Source organism: Sander lucioperca, chromosome 1, assembly GCF_008315115.2.
Source record: "Sander lucioperca isolate FBNREF2018 chromosome 1, SLUC_FBN_1.2, whole genome shotgun sequence".
NCBI lineage: Eukaryota > Metazoa > Chordata > Actinopteri > Perciformes > Percidae > Sander > Sander lucioperca.
The window spans coordinates 37,013,786-37,033,477 of record NC_050173.1 but is presented as its reverse complement, the minus strand read 5'-3'; the positions used below and the strand labels follow the sequence as shown (position 1 = coordinate 37,033,477).

The 19,692-nt window shown below is 44.4% G+C and overlaps 2 protein-coding genes across 3 annotated transcripts; both read left to right on the top strand.

Annotated features, from left to right (window-relative positions):
- The first annotated feature begins 3,831 nt into the window (after window positions 1-3,831).
- fhdc2 (FH2 domain containing 2) lies at window positions 3,832-13,624 on the top strand. Of its 2 annotated transcripts, none has more exons than XM_031319649.2 (12): window positions 3,832-4,095; window positions 5,221-5,797; window positions 5,904-5,965; window positions 8,324-8,426; window positions 8,689-8,774; window positions 9,044-9,144; window positions 9,442-9,512; window positions 9,729-9,836; window positions 10,230-10,300; window positions 10,679-10,796; window positions 10,880-11,044; window positions 11,258-13,624. In XM_031319649.2, exons 2-12 carry the CDS (start codon window positions 5,336-5,338, stop codon window positions 13,217-13,219), a joined length of 3,309 nt encoding a protein of 1,102 aa, XP_031175509.1. In that variant the 5' UTR covers window positions 3,832-4,095; window positions 5,221-5,335; the 3' UTR covers window positions 13,220-13,624. The 2 variants fall into 2 exon arrangements, with proteins under 2 accessions (XP_031175509.1, XP_031175510.1); XM_031319650.2 differs by lacking the exon at window positions 3,832-4,095 and adding an exon at window positions 4,461-5,099.
- Window positions 13,625-15,593: 1,969 nt separating this feature from the next.
- On the top strand, window positions 15,594-19,297 carry rhogd (ras homolog gene family, member Gd). Its single transcript, XM_031319532.2, has 2 exons — window positions 15,594-15,677; window positions 16,281-19,297. The coding sequence occupies exon 2, from the start codon at window positions 16,310-16,312 to the stop codon at window positions 16,883-16,885; it is 576 nt and encodes a 191-aa protein (XP_031175392.1). The 5' UTR covers window positions 15,594-15,677; window positions 16,281-16,309; the 3' UTR covers window positions 16,886-19,297.
- The last annotated feature ends 395 nt before the right edge of the window (window positions 19,298-19,692 follow it).

Here is a 19,692-nt window from a genome sequence, read left to right as displayed (position 1 = left end):
ATGGAACCCAAGGGAAATACATTATACAGAGTTGAAGCGACAAAATGCAATAGTCTTGTGACAAAATAAAAAAAAATGCATTAAAGCCAGAGAGACATGAAATGAAGAATGTGTGGTTTGGAGTTAACTGTGATGGTGGGGGAGGAAGAGCAGGAGGCCCTGCTTTAATAACTCACTATAGACTCCATACATGACCACCCTAGCCATCCGTTCATTGCCCTTCGTGCTATATACACAGCCTACTTAGGAAGAAGCCTTTGTTTGTACGATGCGCTTTGTCAACCTCTATTTAGTGGCTCCTTTACAACAGACCTGGCCCTTTGAATATTAACTGTGTGATCACTCTTGCCACACAAGCAGCCGCTCAGGACCCCCTATCAACACAGCCCAGCTCCCCTGCACTCTGCTCCAGGGCTTTGTGCCCAACCACATCTTGGTATACAGACTCTTGTGGTCTCTCATCAGCCAGTTAGGGAGAAATTTAGTTTCCATTGCTTCGCTGACATCATTTATGGGGCGTTTGATTCATTTCACATATGAGGAGACTCTAAAGCAGGGATAAAATATGAGAGGAGTCTCTCATTTAAAAAAAAAAAGAGACAAAGAGATGCAAGAAAAAGAAGAGGAAGAAAAGGACTGATTTGTCTATGTCGCTGTATGTCACTGTGTCATTGTGAGCCTCTAGTGGAGTGCGACTGTAGTTCTGGCTAGTTTAATGACTGTAGCAGCTGGGGCAGGAAGGCGACTAAGGGTGGGAGAGTCTGGGCTAGTGTTTTTGCAGGCCAATAATCCCCTTTATTGAGTCTAAGGAAATCCTAATTGGATTCGGAAGTGGCTCTAGTGGCCAGATGTGCAAAGACAAACATGGCAGACCATCCCCCAAGGACAACTGACCACAAGCACCTCAGCCTCCCTGCCACCCTACTGACACGCACGCATGCATGCACACACACACACACACACACACACACACTTTTCCATTGCTATAAATGTTGTGACAGTAGACAGCTTGGTAAACATAGCAAAGCATCAGCTGTGAACTTAGGACAGTCTACAAAAACACGGTGAGGTACAGGGTTCAGTCATGCCTCTCTCAATCGATAGCTCGATGTTGTTTTTTGCCCCCAACGGCGCTGCGACTGCTGCCTTCAAAGCACCTAACCCTAACCTAACCCCTAACCCTAACCATAACCAGTGCCTAATCCTAGTGCCTTCCAGGCAGCGCTGCCTGGAATGAGCAGTTGGGGGCCAAAAACACCGATAAACCAATCGATAATAAAGCATGTGCTGTAGCTAATACTGTTTCAAAAGCACATAGTGGAAATGCCTAAACAATGAATGGTCAGGAAGCCAACAAAGAGAGCAATAAAGAAAAAAACGTCTAAACACACATGCCGGCTCTGACAAAGAGATGAAAACCAGGTGAAAGCTTCCACGGATAGTACTTCATAGCATGGTTTGACTCACAGCCCTCTCATCTTTCGGTCTCCATAATGTTTGTATCATGGTCTAATGGCCTGTCTGTGAACCCCTAAAGTCACAATGTGCAGCAGCAGTGTGTGGAAGCCTCTGTGTCTTTTACTATCATGTATAATATGTGTGCGGGAGTGGATATACTCTACGTTCTCATATATGGAGCAGTCATGTATGAGTTAGTGTGAGTCCACATGTGTTTGTGTGTGAGAAAAGTTTTGGAAAAAGAGGGAAAGACGCTGAGAATGTGTCTGTTTTGTCTGTCTCTTGCTGTCTCTCCTTATCAGGCCAGCGGTCTGACCAAAGCCAGAGATCCTTTTCAGGCTGTTCTGGATAACTGCACCTGATCTGAGTGCAGTTGAGAAACTAAGCGAGATCTAAGGAAGCTGGGTTTGATTAGGAATACCTCCCCAGACCTACTGTCCCAGTCTGGGATCAGACCCAGGTGTGTGTATGCGTGCACGTTTTTTTCACGCACATATACACACACTATGTGTTTAATACCCCCGCAGAGCCGCAGTCATACTGACCTATTTACTCCACCATGGAAATGGCCAAGACCTAGGTGGCCGACCAGACTGGCAGAATAACACTAAGCCCCCATACGGTTATATCAATAGTTTCACATGGAACGGTTTTACAGCCAGTTTTACACTCTACAAAAATGGGACATCTGGGCAAATAATCTATTGTATTGATTTCTTCACATCCGGATTAATTTTTCTGCAGTGTGAAAAGCCAATTACAGCAGAGGTCACTGCATAGAATTTGATCACTGTAGCAAAAGTACTGTGCCAAACAAATGCCATTTTGTGTGTTTTTGTCCGTGGCCGTGCGTGTGTGTGCAGCTATGATTATGTGTGTGTGAGTTAGGGGAGGAGGGAGCTAATGGCCTTCACCTTTACGTAACCCCTCTTGGACTTCAAAGCGAGATTAAGGAGGGCTAACACTTGATGCATGGCTGCAACCACCCAACCAAACTAAGTGCTGAGCTCCTAAAGACGTGTTGCTGTTGTTAAACCTTATTTATTATTTCTCCATTGAGGGAAAAGTTAGCAAACATCAAACAAATGTCAGGGTTATGATCCACCAATTTTAAGACGTCTTAAATCCTTGATGTCTATGCAGCACAATTTAACTTGAATGCATGGATTCCCCCTCGAACTCACACAGGTGCACACACAAATCTTACACATGAGCACCCTCATGCACATTCATTCACTAAAGAATGGGCCGAGTGAAGCACAAGCTCTGAAGCTCACTGTTATGCAAAGCGGGGTACCGGCTGGGAGTGGGCCTGTAAACACATCACAGACTTTTTTGTCTCCTTGCAATTTCACTGTCTTGGTGAAAAAAGTCAGGGATGCCAAGTTAACTCCTTTCATTAATAATAATGATAATTCATTAATCAAAGTCGCATTGTCCATGTTGCATGAATGCTGGCATAATATATGGAATTGTGCAGGGTTGTTCAGGGCCTTTATGGACTATTAAAGCTGCTGTCGCTCACCATGGCATTTCCTTGTATTCTGAGAAGTGCACTGTACTCTGAGAATTGAGTGACTGAATAGAAAGTGAAGTTTCCTGAGAGAGGTTTATTCTGGCACGGGAACACTAAAACATGCCCTGCTGCACAGACACAACAATAGCCAGATCTTTGGGGTCGTAACCCCCTAATTATTGCAGAACCCAGAAGTGATGACGTCTGCCTGTCAGCGTGGCCTGTGAAAGGGGCTACCTGAGCCGGACTCCGGAGCACCAGGTGACATGGGCCTGGGGCACTCCAGCACCTTGGATGAAAGGTCGGTGTTATGGGCCTACATCCCAGCACCTGGGCCATTTCAGCACCCTAGAGGGACTTCTGGTCTCTTGGCTTTCACCTATGGTTCAGGGAGGCGATGCGGACATCATTTCCCATGTCTGATAGCCATCTGCTCCCTCTCTCAGGTTCTCAATAGCATACTCTTCTTTGCCTGATCAAGGCCTTCTGCACCAATTACAGATCAGAGTCCTGCCCACTATGATGATTAGCCTGAAATAGATACTCATCAGGTTGTCACTACAACTCCTGACAGCAAGCTTTCATGTACAATCTTATCTGGACAAACATTAAAAATAATGGCATATAAGCCATATCAAGGCCATTAAAACAATTCCTATAAAAGTTAAAGAAATACTATAATTGAAATATTCTGATTATTGATTGTGTTGAGTATTTACATACTTTTATTTACTCTTTTTCAACATGGCAAACATACCAGACATTCAGTCCCATAATAACATTTTCATAGTCTAAAAGTGGAGTAAAGTGGATTTAAGATCGAGTGTACTCCCACCTGAAAACCCCTAAATCCGCCCATGGGAAAACTGGGAGGATACAGGCAGATCAGCGAGCGGGTGCGCGCGTCTGCGCGTTCCTGGTAGACTGTGGAAGTTTCCCTGCAAGTTAAGAAAGGAAAACAGGACTGCAGCGAGTGGAGCGGCACAACTCACCGGGATAAAGGAGATACAGGAAACAAAAAACTGAGATTGACGCGTACCTTTATCGAAGTCTCAAGTACAATTAAACCGCGAGCGTTTGTCGGTGTTTGTGGGGTTACCTCTCAGTTCCGCTAACGGCAGGTAAGTGAAAACAACTTAATTGGGTTGTCCTGATTCAGAGAAATGAAAATTACTTGAACAATGTTTTGTCAACCTTTAATTGAGGCATAACTTTCAATGTGAGGTGAACCTAAAATTCACAGGGATAAACCACCGAGTTATAAGAACCAGTTTTGTTAGCTTGAACCAAAATGTCAACATTAAAAAAAGTTTATCATCAAAGTTTATCATCAAAGTTATCATAGCTGACGTAAATTTTGCGTTTTTTTATTTTTTATTTTATTGATAACTATCTTTTCCCGTTACTCTTCATCCTTCATATGAGCTCTTGAACAACAAGATTTATCAAATGATTTTTCGCTTGGCAAGATACAGATGTCCTAAAATGATGGAGGGTGAGATCACCGGCGGCGGTTTTTGCAGCGCGCTCGTGCGCCGCTCTATGGAACAGTTTGGCAATCGCCCGCATCCCTAAAAAGTTTCCCATAAGTTGTGATTCATATTAATTGCGCGAGAAAGGACGAGGGGATGTGTTTTGGGCCAAATGCTAAGCCATGTCATGATTAAAGACTTTTCCTTGACACCTGAAACCTCTGACTCATACTGCATCACTAATCCTGTTTATAACTTGCTGGTGCAAGTATGTGCAACCATGACTTTCAGATGTGAACCTCCCATAACGAGGAAATTTAAAGTCATGATTTTTGAAGTTGCAGACCCTCTATTTCACATCTCTGTGGTTAACCGTGCATCTCCTTGCCCGTGAGGTCTCCATGTAATCTAATTAGAAGGGAGAGGTGCGTGTGCATGCAGTGAGGTGAAACTGAACAGGATGGGACAAGCTGTTTAAACAGCCTACAGAGGAGGAGAGCTCATCTTGCTCAGCTAGTACTTTCCCAAAAACGCCTTGAACTTCCACTGTAGGTTGAACCGGGGGTTACATTTTTAGCCCAAACTAAATCAGTCAATGTACCGGAGTCATGCTAATGAAAGGAGAAGTGAGGCCAGGTGTCAGACTAGCTCAGGTGAGCTCATCAGCCTCAGTTAAAGTGGACGCTTGCTGTTACAGAACCCTGGGATAACACTAATTTTCTCTCTCTGTGTCAAATATTGTCTAAGATAAGATTTTGTGTTGTCTTGTTATAGGCTGGAACTATTGATGGACCTTTGAACTAGAGCTCACTGTAAAGTGGAAAGAAGTCACTGACTGACTGCTCGCCTGCTATCTCCCCTCCCTCCCTCTTAAACCCAGACAGCCTCTATGCTCATCAACCTGACGGTGGCCATCAAGGAATCTCGTGCCTTTCATGGAACACAGCCTGCCCTTCCCGCCCCTGCCCCTGACACTGTGGAAGTGACAGCCATGGAGCCGCGTCCAGTTCTGGTCGCTCCTCCACCGCCTCCCCTAGCACCTCCGCCACCTCCGCCTCCACCTCCTCCTCCACCTCCACCTGGGTCCTCTTCGCCTTTTAGCCGGGCGGACAGTGCCCGTCGGAGTCGGCTGAGGAAGCTGAACTGGGAGCGCATCCCCAAAGAGAAGGTTGAAGGGAGGAAGAGTGTGTGGAACGGGGCGGCCTCGGGTGAGGATGAGTTCCCCATAGACCTCCATTCTCTGGATGAGCTGTTTGGTCAGAGGGACAATAAGCCTCAGGACAGAACCAGCACCCTGAGACGGCGGTCCGCTCTGCTGCGCTGCAGATCCCCCCAGGACAACTCGGAAGAGGTCAGCTCATAAGGATAGCGGTGATATTTGTCAGCCTTGTTTAAAGATAGTGAGATTTCTTGCACTTTTCTTCCCCTCAATTGTGTCCTTCGTCGCCTCTTTACAGATCTCCCTGTTGGACTCCAAACGCAGTATGAACATTGGAATATTTCTACGCCAGTTCAAGATGTAAGCTTCTTTCTTCTTAACTAGAGCTGAAACAATTAGTTGATTTATCAGTAAGTGGATGAACAGAACATTAGTCAGTAACTCTTTTTTGATAATTGATTCTTGGTTTCATTAATTTTTTTTAAAGCAAAAGTGGCAAGATTTGCAGGTTCTGACTTCTCAAATGGGAGGATTTGCTGTTTTTTTAGGTTTTGCATCATTGTAACACTAGATCACACAAATCCATCTAGTCAGGCTTCAAGTAATGCGTTTGTGTCTGAACAACCAGCGGTTCAGACCAATCAGCGTCCTGTGAGGAGCTATTGGCAGCTATGGCCGTGATTTAGGTGTGAGTGCTGGGCGACTGTTTGTTCAAAACAACAATGGCGGCCCCTAAAGAGATCTGATGCGTCATGTTAACAATGTGTTGCACTTGAACCGTTTCAGCTTTTGGCCTTATTGTCTACATTTGCAGGAGGTCACCTAGTAGTTTTAAGAGCAGGAAATAGAAGTGTGTACAGCAGGACCCTGGGGAACAGTACTTCACTTGAGTTGAACTGAAGTGTGTGGCCATATGTCAAAGATGGGTTGGTGTCTGTGTTTGTCAGAAGTGTGAAGTCTCATCAGGAGAGAGGATGTCTGGTGTCAGGGAGGAGACACAAGTATATTGCACGAGACAGGTGCAGGGGAGGGTGCAAACTGAGCAGCAGGACTGGGGGTCTTGTAGGAGGGTTGCCGGGTAAAGCCTGAGGAGTCAGAGTTGACACCTGCTGATGCCCTTAAAGGGGCGCTATGCAGTTTTGGCCATTTCTTCGCTGTTTTCTCGCTTTTTGCTCGCAGGTTTCTTTATAGAGCTCCCCCTACAGCTTCGGAATAGACATTTGGCAGCTCCTATGTTTACTTGTGTCTGACTCCTCTCTCGGTCAGTCTGCCGTTTCCTCTTTCTCTGTTCCTCCAACAATGCTTTCCTAGCTTTCTGCTTCTTTTTTGCCGGCTCAGCCATGACGATAGTCGACTTGCCGGCCCAAAGTTGCAAGGGTGGTTTTTCAGCTCTCAGGCGCTAGGGGGGAGCGAGACGACCACCATTCAACTCGAAAAACCATATAACCATTCCAATGACTCTGAAGCTGTTCAGTTAAGGTAAATTAAGCTAAAAAAACTGCATAGTTCCCCTTTAAAGAGCGTCTAATGTATAAAGCTACCCCCTACAGAGAGAGACCCCACTGGTGGCTTGTCATATTCATCCATCCCCTGAAGCCTGTTTAGCATGCTTGCCTGGCTCAAACAAAGCTGCACTTCTTGAAATGAATAGGGCTGTTTTAATAATCATTAAAGCATACTTACATACAGCTTAATGTCTGAAACATTCTCATTAACATTGTGATGTTGAAAATCATGACCTGTGCAACATTTGCAGGTAGAAATAATAATACAAAGACATGGAAAATAAGTGCTGAGTTGCTTTATTGTCATGCCTCCAGTGTGCGTGAATTGTTCACGGAGACTCAACTGAAGAGCGGTTCTTTTCTAAACCAGATTTGTCAAGACTTGTAGGGAAAGCCCTTATGTGAAAAGAGCCTCTTGTGCACACAAACATTTGTCTTGTTGGGAGCTTATTTGCCTGATGTTCTAAACACAGACAGAGCTACTGTTGAATTGTGGGTGTAGTTTAAACAAAATATAGTTTTGTATTGTCAGTGTCTGAGTAGTCACTTCAATATCTTTTCATCATGTGATAGTTCTGTTTTATAGGTTATTTTACTCAGCGTCTTGTTGTCAATAGAACTAGTTGGGACAGATGACACAGCACATAATTAGAGTGTAAAACCGTGTTTCCGTTTTGAAAGGGAGTTATTATAATAATAATAATAATAATAATAATAAGAAAGATTATGTCTTAGATGTCTTTATAGGTAGACCCTAAACTGTTGGTGTCTAAAATGTTGAGCTATGAATGAGGAGAGTAAGCCACACACAGTAGCATGCACATAATGGAGTATGAGCACGTGATGGGCTGTAAGATGAGGGGGAGGGGAGGGAGGGGAGGGAGGGGAGGGGATAATGGAAAACTGCTGGAATAGATGTGTCACTTAGAGGAAGTAAGTCAGTCAGTTCACTTTCTCTTCTTTCACCTTGACATCTCAAGGCCTTTCAGACATTTTCTCTGCACGTCTGCCTTCTATTTGCCAAGTGGATATGCCACTTTGTGTCGCCAGTGTGGCGTCAACCAACCCTCTTTCCCCAACACTTTGACTGATAAGAATGGGATAAGCCTGAACATTGTGTGATTAAAGCAAAACAAACATAACATGAGTTTTCTTCGTGGGGCGTCAGGCTGAAAAAAAACAAAAAAACATGTCTGTTGTCATTTTTCTGCAGGCCTGCTAAGGAGATAGTTGAGGATATCAGGCACGGTGCTGGGGGCCGTTACGGAGTAGAGAAGCTCACAGAGCTCTGCAAATTGCTGCCAGACAATGACGAGGTAAAGTGGCTTTTTTTTGGCATACAAATACAACAATGACAACCCCCCTCCCTTGCCTCCCCTCTTCTCTTACTCATCATCTGGCTCTGGTTAGGATAATCAAACGTTTGCCAATGCACCATGTCGTATGACGTGCTCTGTTTCCGGAGAAGGATCACGCTGAAAGATATTGACGGTGACTAGGATTGACCGTTAACGGCATGTTGGTTTTTTTCAATCGAAGCTGCTTCCCAGATTTGATTTAGCATGTGTTCTCTCTCAGGAGTCCCGCCTGAGGAGGTTCAGTGGGGAGCGGAGCTGGCTTGGAGAGCCTGATCTTTTCCTGCTGCTGTTGGTGGAAGTCCCCAGGTACAAATTTAGTCTTAGATTGGATAAAGTACCAAAAAAAACCCCCAGTACTTTCGAACTTTTTGAAAATTCCCCTTTATCTTGTTTATTTTTATGTGACACTTGTCCTTACTCACGTGCTTCACTTTGTGATGATGTGCCCTTGTTTAACTGATGATTGATCAGGAGTGCCTTTTTGTCTCCATCATCCGTTACTCACCGCCTGGCCATTCATTCATCCATCCATCCATCCATCCATCCATCCGTCCCCCTCTTTCCTCTTCCATTAGTTTTCGGCTGCGTCTGGATGCCATGATCCTGCAACAAGAGTTTGACCCCGCTGTGACCTCTCTCTGTGTGGCAGCCAGATGTCTGAGGGAGGCGGCCAGAGGTAAAGTTAACAGCAGGGAGCTGTGCACACCACCACTATAAAGATCTAGGTCTCCTTTCAATGCTCCTATTTAGAATTGGTCTAGAGTGGTAAAGTTTGTACCTAGAATGCAAATGTGAATTCAGAATAGCCTACTTATCTATGAGATAAAAGTTTTAGTTCACCAGTCAGCTTGAGTGGCAGTTCTTCAATGTTGCTGACTCATTTTAAGGCCTTGACGTCAGCTGCATACACATCCATCCCCATTTATTCCTCAACCTTGAAGCACAATAATGAATCTCCTGTCTTCTCTCCTAGAACTGCTGAGCTGTCCTGAATTACACTCCATCCTTCGCTTGGTGCTGAAAGCAGGAAACTATATGAACGCTGTGAGTGCATCTTTATTTTATTTGTTTTCTTTTCTTTTCTTTAGCCAGACAAAGCGGAGTCAGTCCTTTTATCTGTGTACAATACACCAGTCTTTAGGGGTCTGGGTGTGTTCAGGGGCGTCGCTCTAACGTGCACCTGGGTTTTGTATCATTGTTTGTTTAAAGTTGTCACATGTGTGTGTATGTGTTATTCTAACCTTGCATGTGGACTCTTAGGGTGGATATGCAGGGAACGCCGCTGGTTTCAGAATTTCATCGCTGCTCAAACTAGCTGACACCAAAGCCAACAAGCCCGGCATGAATCTGCTGCATTTTGTAGCTATGGTAAGATCTGACAAGAAAACATCCTATAAAACCCAGTTAGAGTAAACACAGTAAGTAAGAGAACACAGCTATGTATGTGCCAGTCATCTAATTTTTTTCTTTTCATTTGAACACTATTCTTTATGAAGAAGACGTACATTGTGTAAAGGTATTTGTAAAAAGCTGGACTTCTAAAGTAAAAAAGTGTGTATTTCCGGTTGAAAACATTTAGAGAAAATTACTTTTAGCACAGTTTTTGCAAGAAACAATCGTTTCTGACTACAAAGTGTTTGAAAAACAGTAGCCTCTCAAGCTCAACTGCTCCGCCAAGCATATGATTTGTCAACATTAGCAAATGACATGTTGCTTCTTTTGAAACAATAGCTGGATAATCATTTGTGCTTGTCTCCACAGGAAGCTGTGAAAAAGGACCAGAGTTTACTGTCATTTCCCAGCCAAATAGGCCATGTTGGCTCCGCCTCCAGGTCAGTCTCTTCCCAAAACTCAGATCCTACAGCGACTGTGTCTGAGGGAATATACAAGCCCTGTTTAATAACATCCGTACACCCCAACAGGCTGCTAAACACAAATCATGTAAATCTATTGCATTGTTGTATCAGAACAAGGCACCCAGCTGTTAGCAATAGCTAGCTGCCTGAGAGAAAGTGGGTCATGACAACACTGATACTGCAAGGTGCTAAGGAATTCATGGAGTCCATTTTACAATATATTTTACAACTTTGGATCATTTGCATTCATTGATTACCTATTTTTGGTTATGAGACCCTTTCAAGATATATTGCACAGCTATTTCTGTATAGTTCTTATTATAATTGTGTATTTGTATGTCCTCTCCTCTGCAGGTTGAGTGAGGAGTCTGTGCTGGAAGACTTATCCAAGTTAAAGAGCAGAGTGGTGGCACTCAAGGCAAACATCCATAATGAGGCAGAGATTCAGCAGCATACACAACCTTTCCTAGAGGTATAAAACATAGTCTGTAATATATTAAAACTGTATCTAGTGTCTTGCTTCAAAAGATGACCGTGTAAACTTTGCCTGTGCAGGTGGCTGAGGAGCGTCTGAAGGAGGCAGAGGATGAGGTGGAGGGCATGAGGATGTCTAGTCAGGCTCTAGTGGAGTTCTTCTGTGAAGATGACAGCACCTTCAAACTAGAAGAGGCTTGCAGGGTCTTCCATTCGTTTTGCCTCCGCTTCCAAAGAGCTGTCCAGGTTTGATTTCTAAAAATTAATGGCAAATATATTAAACATTGTTAACTGGTTTTCAGTTTGCAAATCACATTAAATGATACAGTGTATAACACGGCAAACATTTTTCACTTATGGAAATATTTGTTGATTAAAACATGTACATTGTCAAAAAATAGTATAGATTCAACTCAGCATTAAGCGTCACTAATGAATGATTCTTTCCCTTTTCTACAGGAGAATGCAGAGCGGGAGCTGAAGGAGCAGAAACGTCTCGAGCGTCAGCGTGAGATGGGGGAAAAGCGTCGCTCTCTGGCTGTTTGTACGGGGCTGGACCTGGGCCTCAGCCTTGCCAGAGAGCCTCAGAGTCAGGAGAACCCAGATGAGCTTGAGAAACTGCTGGAGAAGAACTTGAGCTGCACTTGGAGTCGACGAAGCCTAAGAGCCTCTGAGTCCCGCCGGCACTCCCATTACTTCCACAACGACACCCATCTCCACAACTCATCCATGTTTAAAAACTACCCTGAGCTGGGCAGCAGTCCCACGTCCGCCAGTTATCACTCCAACAGCTTCTCTGACCATGAGACCACTGCTGTGCTTTGTAGCTCCCCAGAGACTGATGGCACATGTTCCCCTATCGACCAAGAACCTGTTTTTGGTGGAGGTAGCAGGTCTCAGCATAGCCGAGCAACTAACCGGAGCAGGGAAGCAGTTCAGGACTCGCACATTGCCATATTTAGTCACTCTCAGCGTGGCCATGGCTTCGCAGTCAAGCAGAAAGGGCCTGAGAGCATTTCGTATGTGCTGCACGCCCAGTCGAAGACAACAGGACTAGAAAAGAAATCTGAGATTTTACATGAACGCGTGGTTTCGATGACCACTGAATCTTCACCCAGTTCCTGCACAAACTCTGCTGCTATGCCCACCGATAAAACTGCCCTTGGTGTTAAAAACCAGACCCCCACTCACAGGCATAGGTTTGGCCTGCCAGTGACAGACAATACTCTGCCTGTTCAGAGTAGATCTAACGGCTCTCGTGTTGATGAGTCTGTATCTCACTCTCTTCAAACAAGTGGAATACTTTCTCACAGTGACACCAGGACTGGGTCATTAATGTACCAGAGATCTGAGAGCCAATCACAATCATCTGTAAATGCTACAGAGAGTGTCCTGTCACAACCACAGGCGCGAGAGACGCCCACCATAACAACAAGTGGTGTGATGCCCTCGCCTGATGAGGGCTTAACAAAGCACACTAACACAGAAGTGGCGTCCACACCTGCGGAGAAGAACTGGATGCCCTCCAGTCTACCAGAGTTCAGCCAATCACAGCGAGAGGAGTACTCCGATTTGCCGAGTTCTGAGAGGGAGACGCCAAGGCCTTACTCCCGTGTTGGTGAAACACTGGAGTGCCACACTCTGGTGAAAGGCCTCCGATCCTATGATGCCTTGTCACCCCCAACCTCCCCACTCCCCCGACCCGCACCGAGCCTCTGCTCCAAATGGAGGAAAGAAAGGGAGGGTGACCTCCGAGCGGGGACAACTCCAGTGTCGCCTACATCAAAGGAGGAGAGTCGAACCATGAAGATCCCTGTACGTAGTGGAATAGGGGCCAAAAGGGGACTTGTGTCACGTGCGGGACCTTCAAATAGCACGGGCATTCCCAGGGTGCGCTCCAAAACGGAGCCTTCAAATGGAGCCCCAACCCCCGCTAACCCAACCACTCCCAGCCGGCTGTCTAGTCCTCGCAGCACATCCATGCGCTCCTCTCCTATCACACAGCCTGCCGCTGTTCAGACAGAGGTGAAACGGAGTAATAGCACACGGGAGAGGACTGTAAGTGAGCCACAGACTCCAGGGAAGCCCTCCTTAACCCGCAGGACCTCAGAAAGATCCGTACCAGAGAAGGTCTCAGGCAGCACCCAGCCAGCCTTCGTCAGAGGAACTCCTCTCCGTGTGTCAAAACGACTCGCCCCGAACTCTGAGACTCAGGCGCCCTCCCTGCCTCGCACTGCCCACAGCCCGTCCTCCGCCACCGCCAAGACCATACGCACGGCTGTCATATCTGCTGCCCGAAATAAAACTGCCAAGACAACAAGCACAAGCACCTCTGTGGTTAACTCTAAAGCTCCTACAGCTTCACGGATACCTGGTCCCAAAATGCCCCGAGCCACTGCAGCTCCACCAATGTGGAAGTGATGGGAGTGAATAAGTGCTTGCACTTTCACACTTTTCATGCCTTTTATGGATTTTAGTCTAATGTCAACAGTGTGGGTATTAATTAAGAGTGTGAGTCATCAGTCAGATTTTTGGTCTTAATCAGCTCTAGGTCAACTTTTATGAAATTTGTATGTAGTTCTGAGTGCTTAGGCTCTACATATGTGAGAGGGAGCTGCACTGGGTGTATCGGGGACAATTTATCTCATGTGCTTCACCCAATAGCAGAATAAATCCTACCTCTTTGTACACCCATTTGTGTCCTTTGCAGGCAATAGGATACCACAAGACCACGCATCTTACTACTACTATTCATAGAACACAACCAAGTGACATGACTCCTAGTTACGACTTGTCCTAGTCTGTGCCAAGTGTGCTTTGAAAAAAGTGTAATTTGGGAAACTGTTTCAATCTCTCAAGCATTGAAAAAAAATAGTTTTGTCCAAATGTTTTCCACACTTAGCTGTCTTACAGTCCGAACTGAACTCGGTACAATATTGAACTGTTTATCCTCTTGTTGAGAGGCCTCATTGTTCTGATGCACTTTACAAACTGAAGAAGAGGCTGCAAGGAGATGATTACTGTAACTGTTTTGTCATTTTTTGTATCAAAAGATTCTATAACTTTATTGAATAGCATTGGTTGTTATTCACTGTATTATGTGGATTTATAATTAAAAAAAGACAGGATGAATAAAGATGGAGTTCTGAATAGTAGTTTCTGTCTCTGAGAAAGGCACTCATCAGGTAAATTAAAAACGTACGTGTCTGTTGTTGTTGATATATATTTACATCTGTTCTTCAGTCTTGATTTAGAGGAGCACTTGCTTTGAGAGCTTTCACTTTCAAGGTCCCCGCTCTTTCTTATTAACTGCTGCTCTTGCATCTTGCTGTCCTCTGTCTTCTTGTCCCCCTCATTTTTCTCTCTCCCTCTCGTCTGAACTCCCTCTTGCTGCATCTCTTGACACAGTCACCCCCATCTCTGTCAGTGGCTGTTGTCATGGAAATGCTACAGACGTCCCGGGGAATCTCCTGGCAGAATAGTGGGGTGTAAGGGTTGGGGTGGAGGGTGACTGTGGGTGTAGGGTCCCAGTGGGAGTTCTCTCTTTATAGGCTGCAGTGACGCCAGAACCTCTTGGGAAAGGCAATAAACCGGTGCCTCTTTGTGTTCTTGAGTGTCCGGTTGTCGGTCAGTGCTGGCCTCTTAACCTGCCTCAGTGTATAGAGGTGACATCATGGACGGGTCTCCAGGGGTGCAGGACAGAGTAGTCTAAAGTGGTGCCTCTTTTAGCTGCCTTCATGTATTCTGCATTGATCTGAAAGCAATGGCTTAGTGAGAATAATTACTTGTCTGAAGTTGAATAAGTGATATATGGGCTTTAAGGACGAGGAGACAGGATTGTTTTACAGCCTTTAAATGTGGGGTATGTATGCATACACATTGACACTGGCATTTAATGTCGAGAATGTGGCAAGTTCAAGAGAAAGGATAAAGTCAGAGCATTTAGACTTATTCTAAAATGTTAACAGACTGGTAAAATTCAGGAACAGCCTCCCTCACTAGCTTCTCTGCTTTGCCTTATAAAATGCTGATCATGGTTGTCACAAGCCATAATAACATCCAAACCAACCAACCAAGCTACCCTGTTTGACTGGAGAGAAGAGATCTGCCTTTGTTCAGGTGGAGAAATAATGACTACCTCATACTCTCACCTAGGTTGCATCTCATGAGTCTCAAGCAATGTCACCATCAAAATGCTTTCACTTGCCTATTTAGATATAATAAACAGCTAAAATCGTAATCAATCAATGATATCAATTAATATTCATCATATGAAATATGAAGCATCGTTACAGCTACCCAAGAGTGTATAATATAGTTAACATGAGCTCCACTTCGACCAGCTACAACATTAAAATGCTGTTTACATGTTAATGTTTCAGTCAATCAAAAATAGCACATAGGGGGCCATTGCAGTACTTTAATTTTGTTTCTAATTATATTTTTTCTTCTTATAGGCTACTTGTAGGCTAATAGAGTAGTGCTACGCTAAAATATTGCAATTTTATATGAAAGCTCTCAATAATAAAACATGTCCTGTTATTCTCACACAAGGCTATTTCCTGTCAGCACACTTGCAGCCAAATCTTAAAGTTGAAATTCGTGTAACAGTGCTGTTAACTTCGAGTGTTTCGTGCTGGTCTGCACAGACAGTTTTCAACACAGGTCAAATGGAAATTAGAAAATCACAGGAAAGCAAAACAGCTTAACACATGGATGTACATCGCCATCTAGTGTCAGGGAAAATACTGTGGCCAAATAAAACTACAACTACCAGTTTGCATTGTTTCCGTACGTCGATTTTTACGTAATGGACAGCTCCCCGGATGCGGCTGTGATTGACTATACCAGGCAAAAAGAGATCGAAAGACAAGTGGCGGTAAGTCATAAAATCCTTTAAATTTCACTGTTACTGCAAATAACTACTTCTAAGACATATATTAGAAGGGAATATATTTTTTTGAGTAGCCTGTGGGAGGTTATTGGGCTAGGAACAGACCTTTTCGAGAAGTGGCGTGCCAATAAACTTTCAACTTGTTTGCTAACTAGCTAGCTTGTTAGCCACTAAATGCGCTAGTTCCTTAGCTTGATGCTAGCCACCGGGGGAACGCCTAGTATCATAAGTGAACAGTGCGAAATCAACACCGGGAAATTAGCGTCTCACTATAGATTCGTTCGCTGTCCTTTGTTCAAAGACTATGGTTAACTTGGCTCTGTAAACTTTCCAGACAATGTTTATTAGTGGACGGCTGAAATTGGAGCTAACCTAGGTAACGTTAATTACGTCGATGAGCTAACGTTGGCGGTGGTTAGCTCTTCTGCTAATTGTTTGAAAAGTTGTGTTTCTGTAGAAACTGCTATCGCAAAGTCACTGGCCGGCAATCATCCTCTTATCACTGGTGTTGAAAAGCTTATATTAACCTCGCAGAGCATGAGTATTGCATTTATAAGTTACCCAGGTGCCATTTTTTTCTGTTGTCAGGTGCTGCAGCCCCAGTGGTCGTAGGCAGGATGCAGACCATAAAGTGTGTGGTGGTGGGTGACGGGGCAGTCGGTAAAACCTGCCTACTCATCTCTTATACCACCAATGCCTTCCCCGAAGAGTACATTCCCACAGTGTTCGACAACTACAGCGCCCAGATGAGCGTAGACGGCCGCACTGTCAGCCTCAACTTGTGGGACACAGCAGGCCAGGAGGAGTATGACCGCCTGCGCACGCTCTCCTATCCCCAGACCAATGTTTTCATCATCTGCTTTTCTATTGGCAGCCCCTCCTCCCATGCCAATGTTAGGCACAAGTGGCACCCCGAGGTGTCTCATCACTGCCCCAACGTGCCCATCCTGCTGGTGGGCACCAAGAGGGACCTGAGGGGCGATGCAGAAACAGTGAAGAAGCTGAAGGAGCAGGGCCTGGCTCCTACTACCCAGCAACAGGGCAACGCCCTGTCCAAGCAGATTGGGGCTGTTAAATACATGGAGTGTTCTGCTCTCCTGCAGGATGGTGTCAGGGAGGTGTTTGCGGAAGCTGTGAAGGCAGTGTTGTATCCAGTCACGAAAAAGAGTCCCAAGAAGTGTGTGCTGTTGTAATAAATGGTTCCCATATTTGGACTGTGGAGAGGGATGATGGAGATCCATAGATGCAAAGGAAGGCTGAGGAACAAACGTCGCCATCTGGCTGCCTCCATACCATCTCAGGCAGTTTAGACTTTGTTTTCAGCTCCTCTGTTACTCCTCTCTTCCTTATTCATCTCCTGGAGGATTTCACTCCGTTGCCATCATCACCAAAGTGACTATGCCAAAATGGGGGCAACAGACCAACTCCTATTTTCCTTGCATTTTAACTTTTGATATTTACACTTTTCTCCAATTTTACATTGTTCTAGATTTATAGCTTCTCTGCTTTGCCTTATAAAATGCTGATCATGGTTGTCACAAGCCATAATAACATCCAAACCAACCAACCAAGCTACCCTGTTTGACTGGAGAGAAGAGATCTGCCTTTGTTCAGGTGGAGAAATAATGACTACCTCATACTCTCACCTAGGTTGCATCTCATGAGTCTCAAGCAATGTCACCATCAAAATGCTTTCACTTGCCTATTTAGATATAATAAACAGCTAAGTAGAGGGTGAACAAATTTTAATTTCAAGCATCTTGAGTCCAGACATGGTGTGATGACTCCTGGACAAATGCCAGTAGCCCTTAACCAATATGCACAGATTAGAGGTTAAACTCTCGAGCTGCAGTTCCCCTTGTGCTCAGTCTGGCATGTTAGAGCTGTCTGGCAGGCTGCCTTTCCAGCCTCTTGCACTGCTCTCTCACTGCCACACATGGATGAAGAGCCAGTAGACCTTTGAAGATAAGCCGGACCTATTGAAAGCAGCTGACCATTTACCCTCTTCAGTAATAGAGAGGTAGGTGTCATAAGGCCTCTGCCAAATTAACCCACACTGGTACAGGAATTCTCAAGCTGGCATATCAGGAAGTCAGGTTATAGTACAGCGCTCCTCTGTCTATGTCTTAACTCTTGAGGCTCACACCGAGTGCCATTAAAACATGCCTAAGAATTACTTTTTGACAGGGTGGGAGTCAAAGAGACTGTGTTTTGTCTAATTATGTTGAATTTACTCTGTAAATGATTTTTTTTTCCTCAAATGTTTTTAACCTACGAGTGCGGTTATGGCCAAAGTTGAATATATTTTTTGTAATAGCTTATGTTTATTTGATCAGTAAGATGTTTGTGTGTAATAGTTAATACTCATATTTGATAAACCACAACTCCATAATGCTCCTTTGTCATTTACATTATTGCCTTACATGTACGGCCAACCGACTATGACCACTGCCTAATTGATTCAGTCTAGCATATAATACAATAATAGGTTTTAACTGGCTTGTGCTAGGCTATATACACCTCTTTTCCTATATATTTTGGTCAGTGAAAAACATTTCATCTTGGAAGAGCACCGGGTCATAGCTGCCTTCATTTTTCTACCATGTATTAGCAGTTTATCTACAATATGTTTGGAGCCTTTTGTTTGGTCAGGTGCCTTATCTAAACCAAAGACCAGCAGTGCTCCTTTGTCAGAGGTTCTCGTTATATTGATGTAAGTGCCACGAGTCTTTTCAAATGCAGGTCCAACCATCTCTGGGTTTCATTTTTGTAATTTTTCAGAAGCTTTCTGCCTTTGTTCCTGCCAGTAAACACTCTTCTTACAGCCCCCTTTGTAAGACACAGGTGTTAAAACTGACATCTTGCTCGGCAAGTCTGTGTGCATTTGTGAAACGGAGCATAGTGCTCGTGGCCCGCAGCTCTGAACAGATTGTGGTTTACATCCCTGCATTGCATGGTGCAGTGAGGGCAAGGCACTAGCACAACTTGCACATACTGTTAGCAAGAGCTGCGTTGGTGGAACGAGCCTTGTCACATCTGAAGACTTTTATACATTTTTATAAAATATTTTAGTAATGACTGATTGCTCATTTGTGCTTTCAGCTGCCAGTAATAACAGCAGCCCTTTTACTATAGTAATCATTCATTTACTCACTCAAGCGGGGTATATTATATGTCAACCTAGATCCTGGCCTGTGTAAAGTCTAGAATAACCGAAGCGCAACACGAGCGGGAGATTTTGTTTAACAACAGCGATGCGGTTTGAAATCTGCCGAAGGATGTGTGAGAATTTACCAGATCGGTGTGTGGAGGGTTGAATGTAAGTGCACAATATGTCAAACTGTCAACTTCCGTGAGCTTGTTTTTTGCCATGTCCTGATTTCACTCAGATAATGCTGTTGAAGTGGAACATACACCTGTGGGGCTCTCTGACAGTGTCCCGGAGCTGTATGCTGCCGTGTGCGTGGTACTACGCTTTTACACTGGGAACTTGATTTGTAGAAATCTGTTTGTAATTGTTTTATATATAACAAAAGCATATTTGTATAAATGAACTAACAGTGAGATAATTTTAAATTATGCCAAATAAAATGGTTAAAACCAGACAGTGATTTAAAGTGATTTTCTTTCATGCTGTTTTGGTGACTTGATAAAAGACTAGTATTAAGCATAATCAGCACATTACTGCACAGCTGTAGGGTAACAATGGAAGAACAGTCATGCTGAGAACTGAGTCACACATTTACACACAGCTACTTGTATGTTGAGTTCAGGAAACCACACTACGCTCCTGTATCATACATATTTTAACTTCATTTTCTTTCATGTTAATGCTATTTCAATTACCATGTCCGGACACTAGATGGACACAGCTCTCTAGCTCAGCTCCATATTATCCAGAATGAAAAACATTCTTTAAAGCCTGTTTTTTTCTTTTCTGTACATTTGGAGTTAATGGTCTATACCCATCCGGTTTTCGGGGCCATCATTCAACTACGCA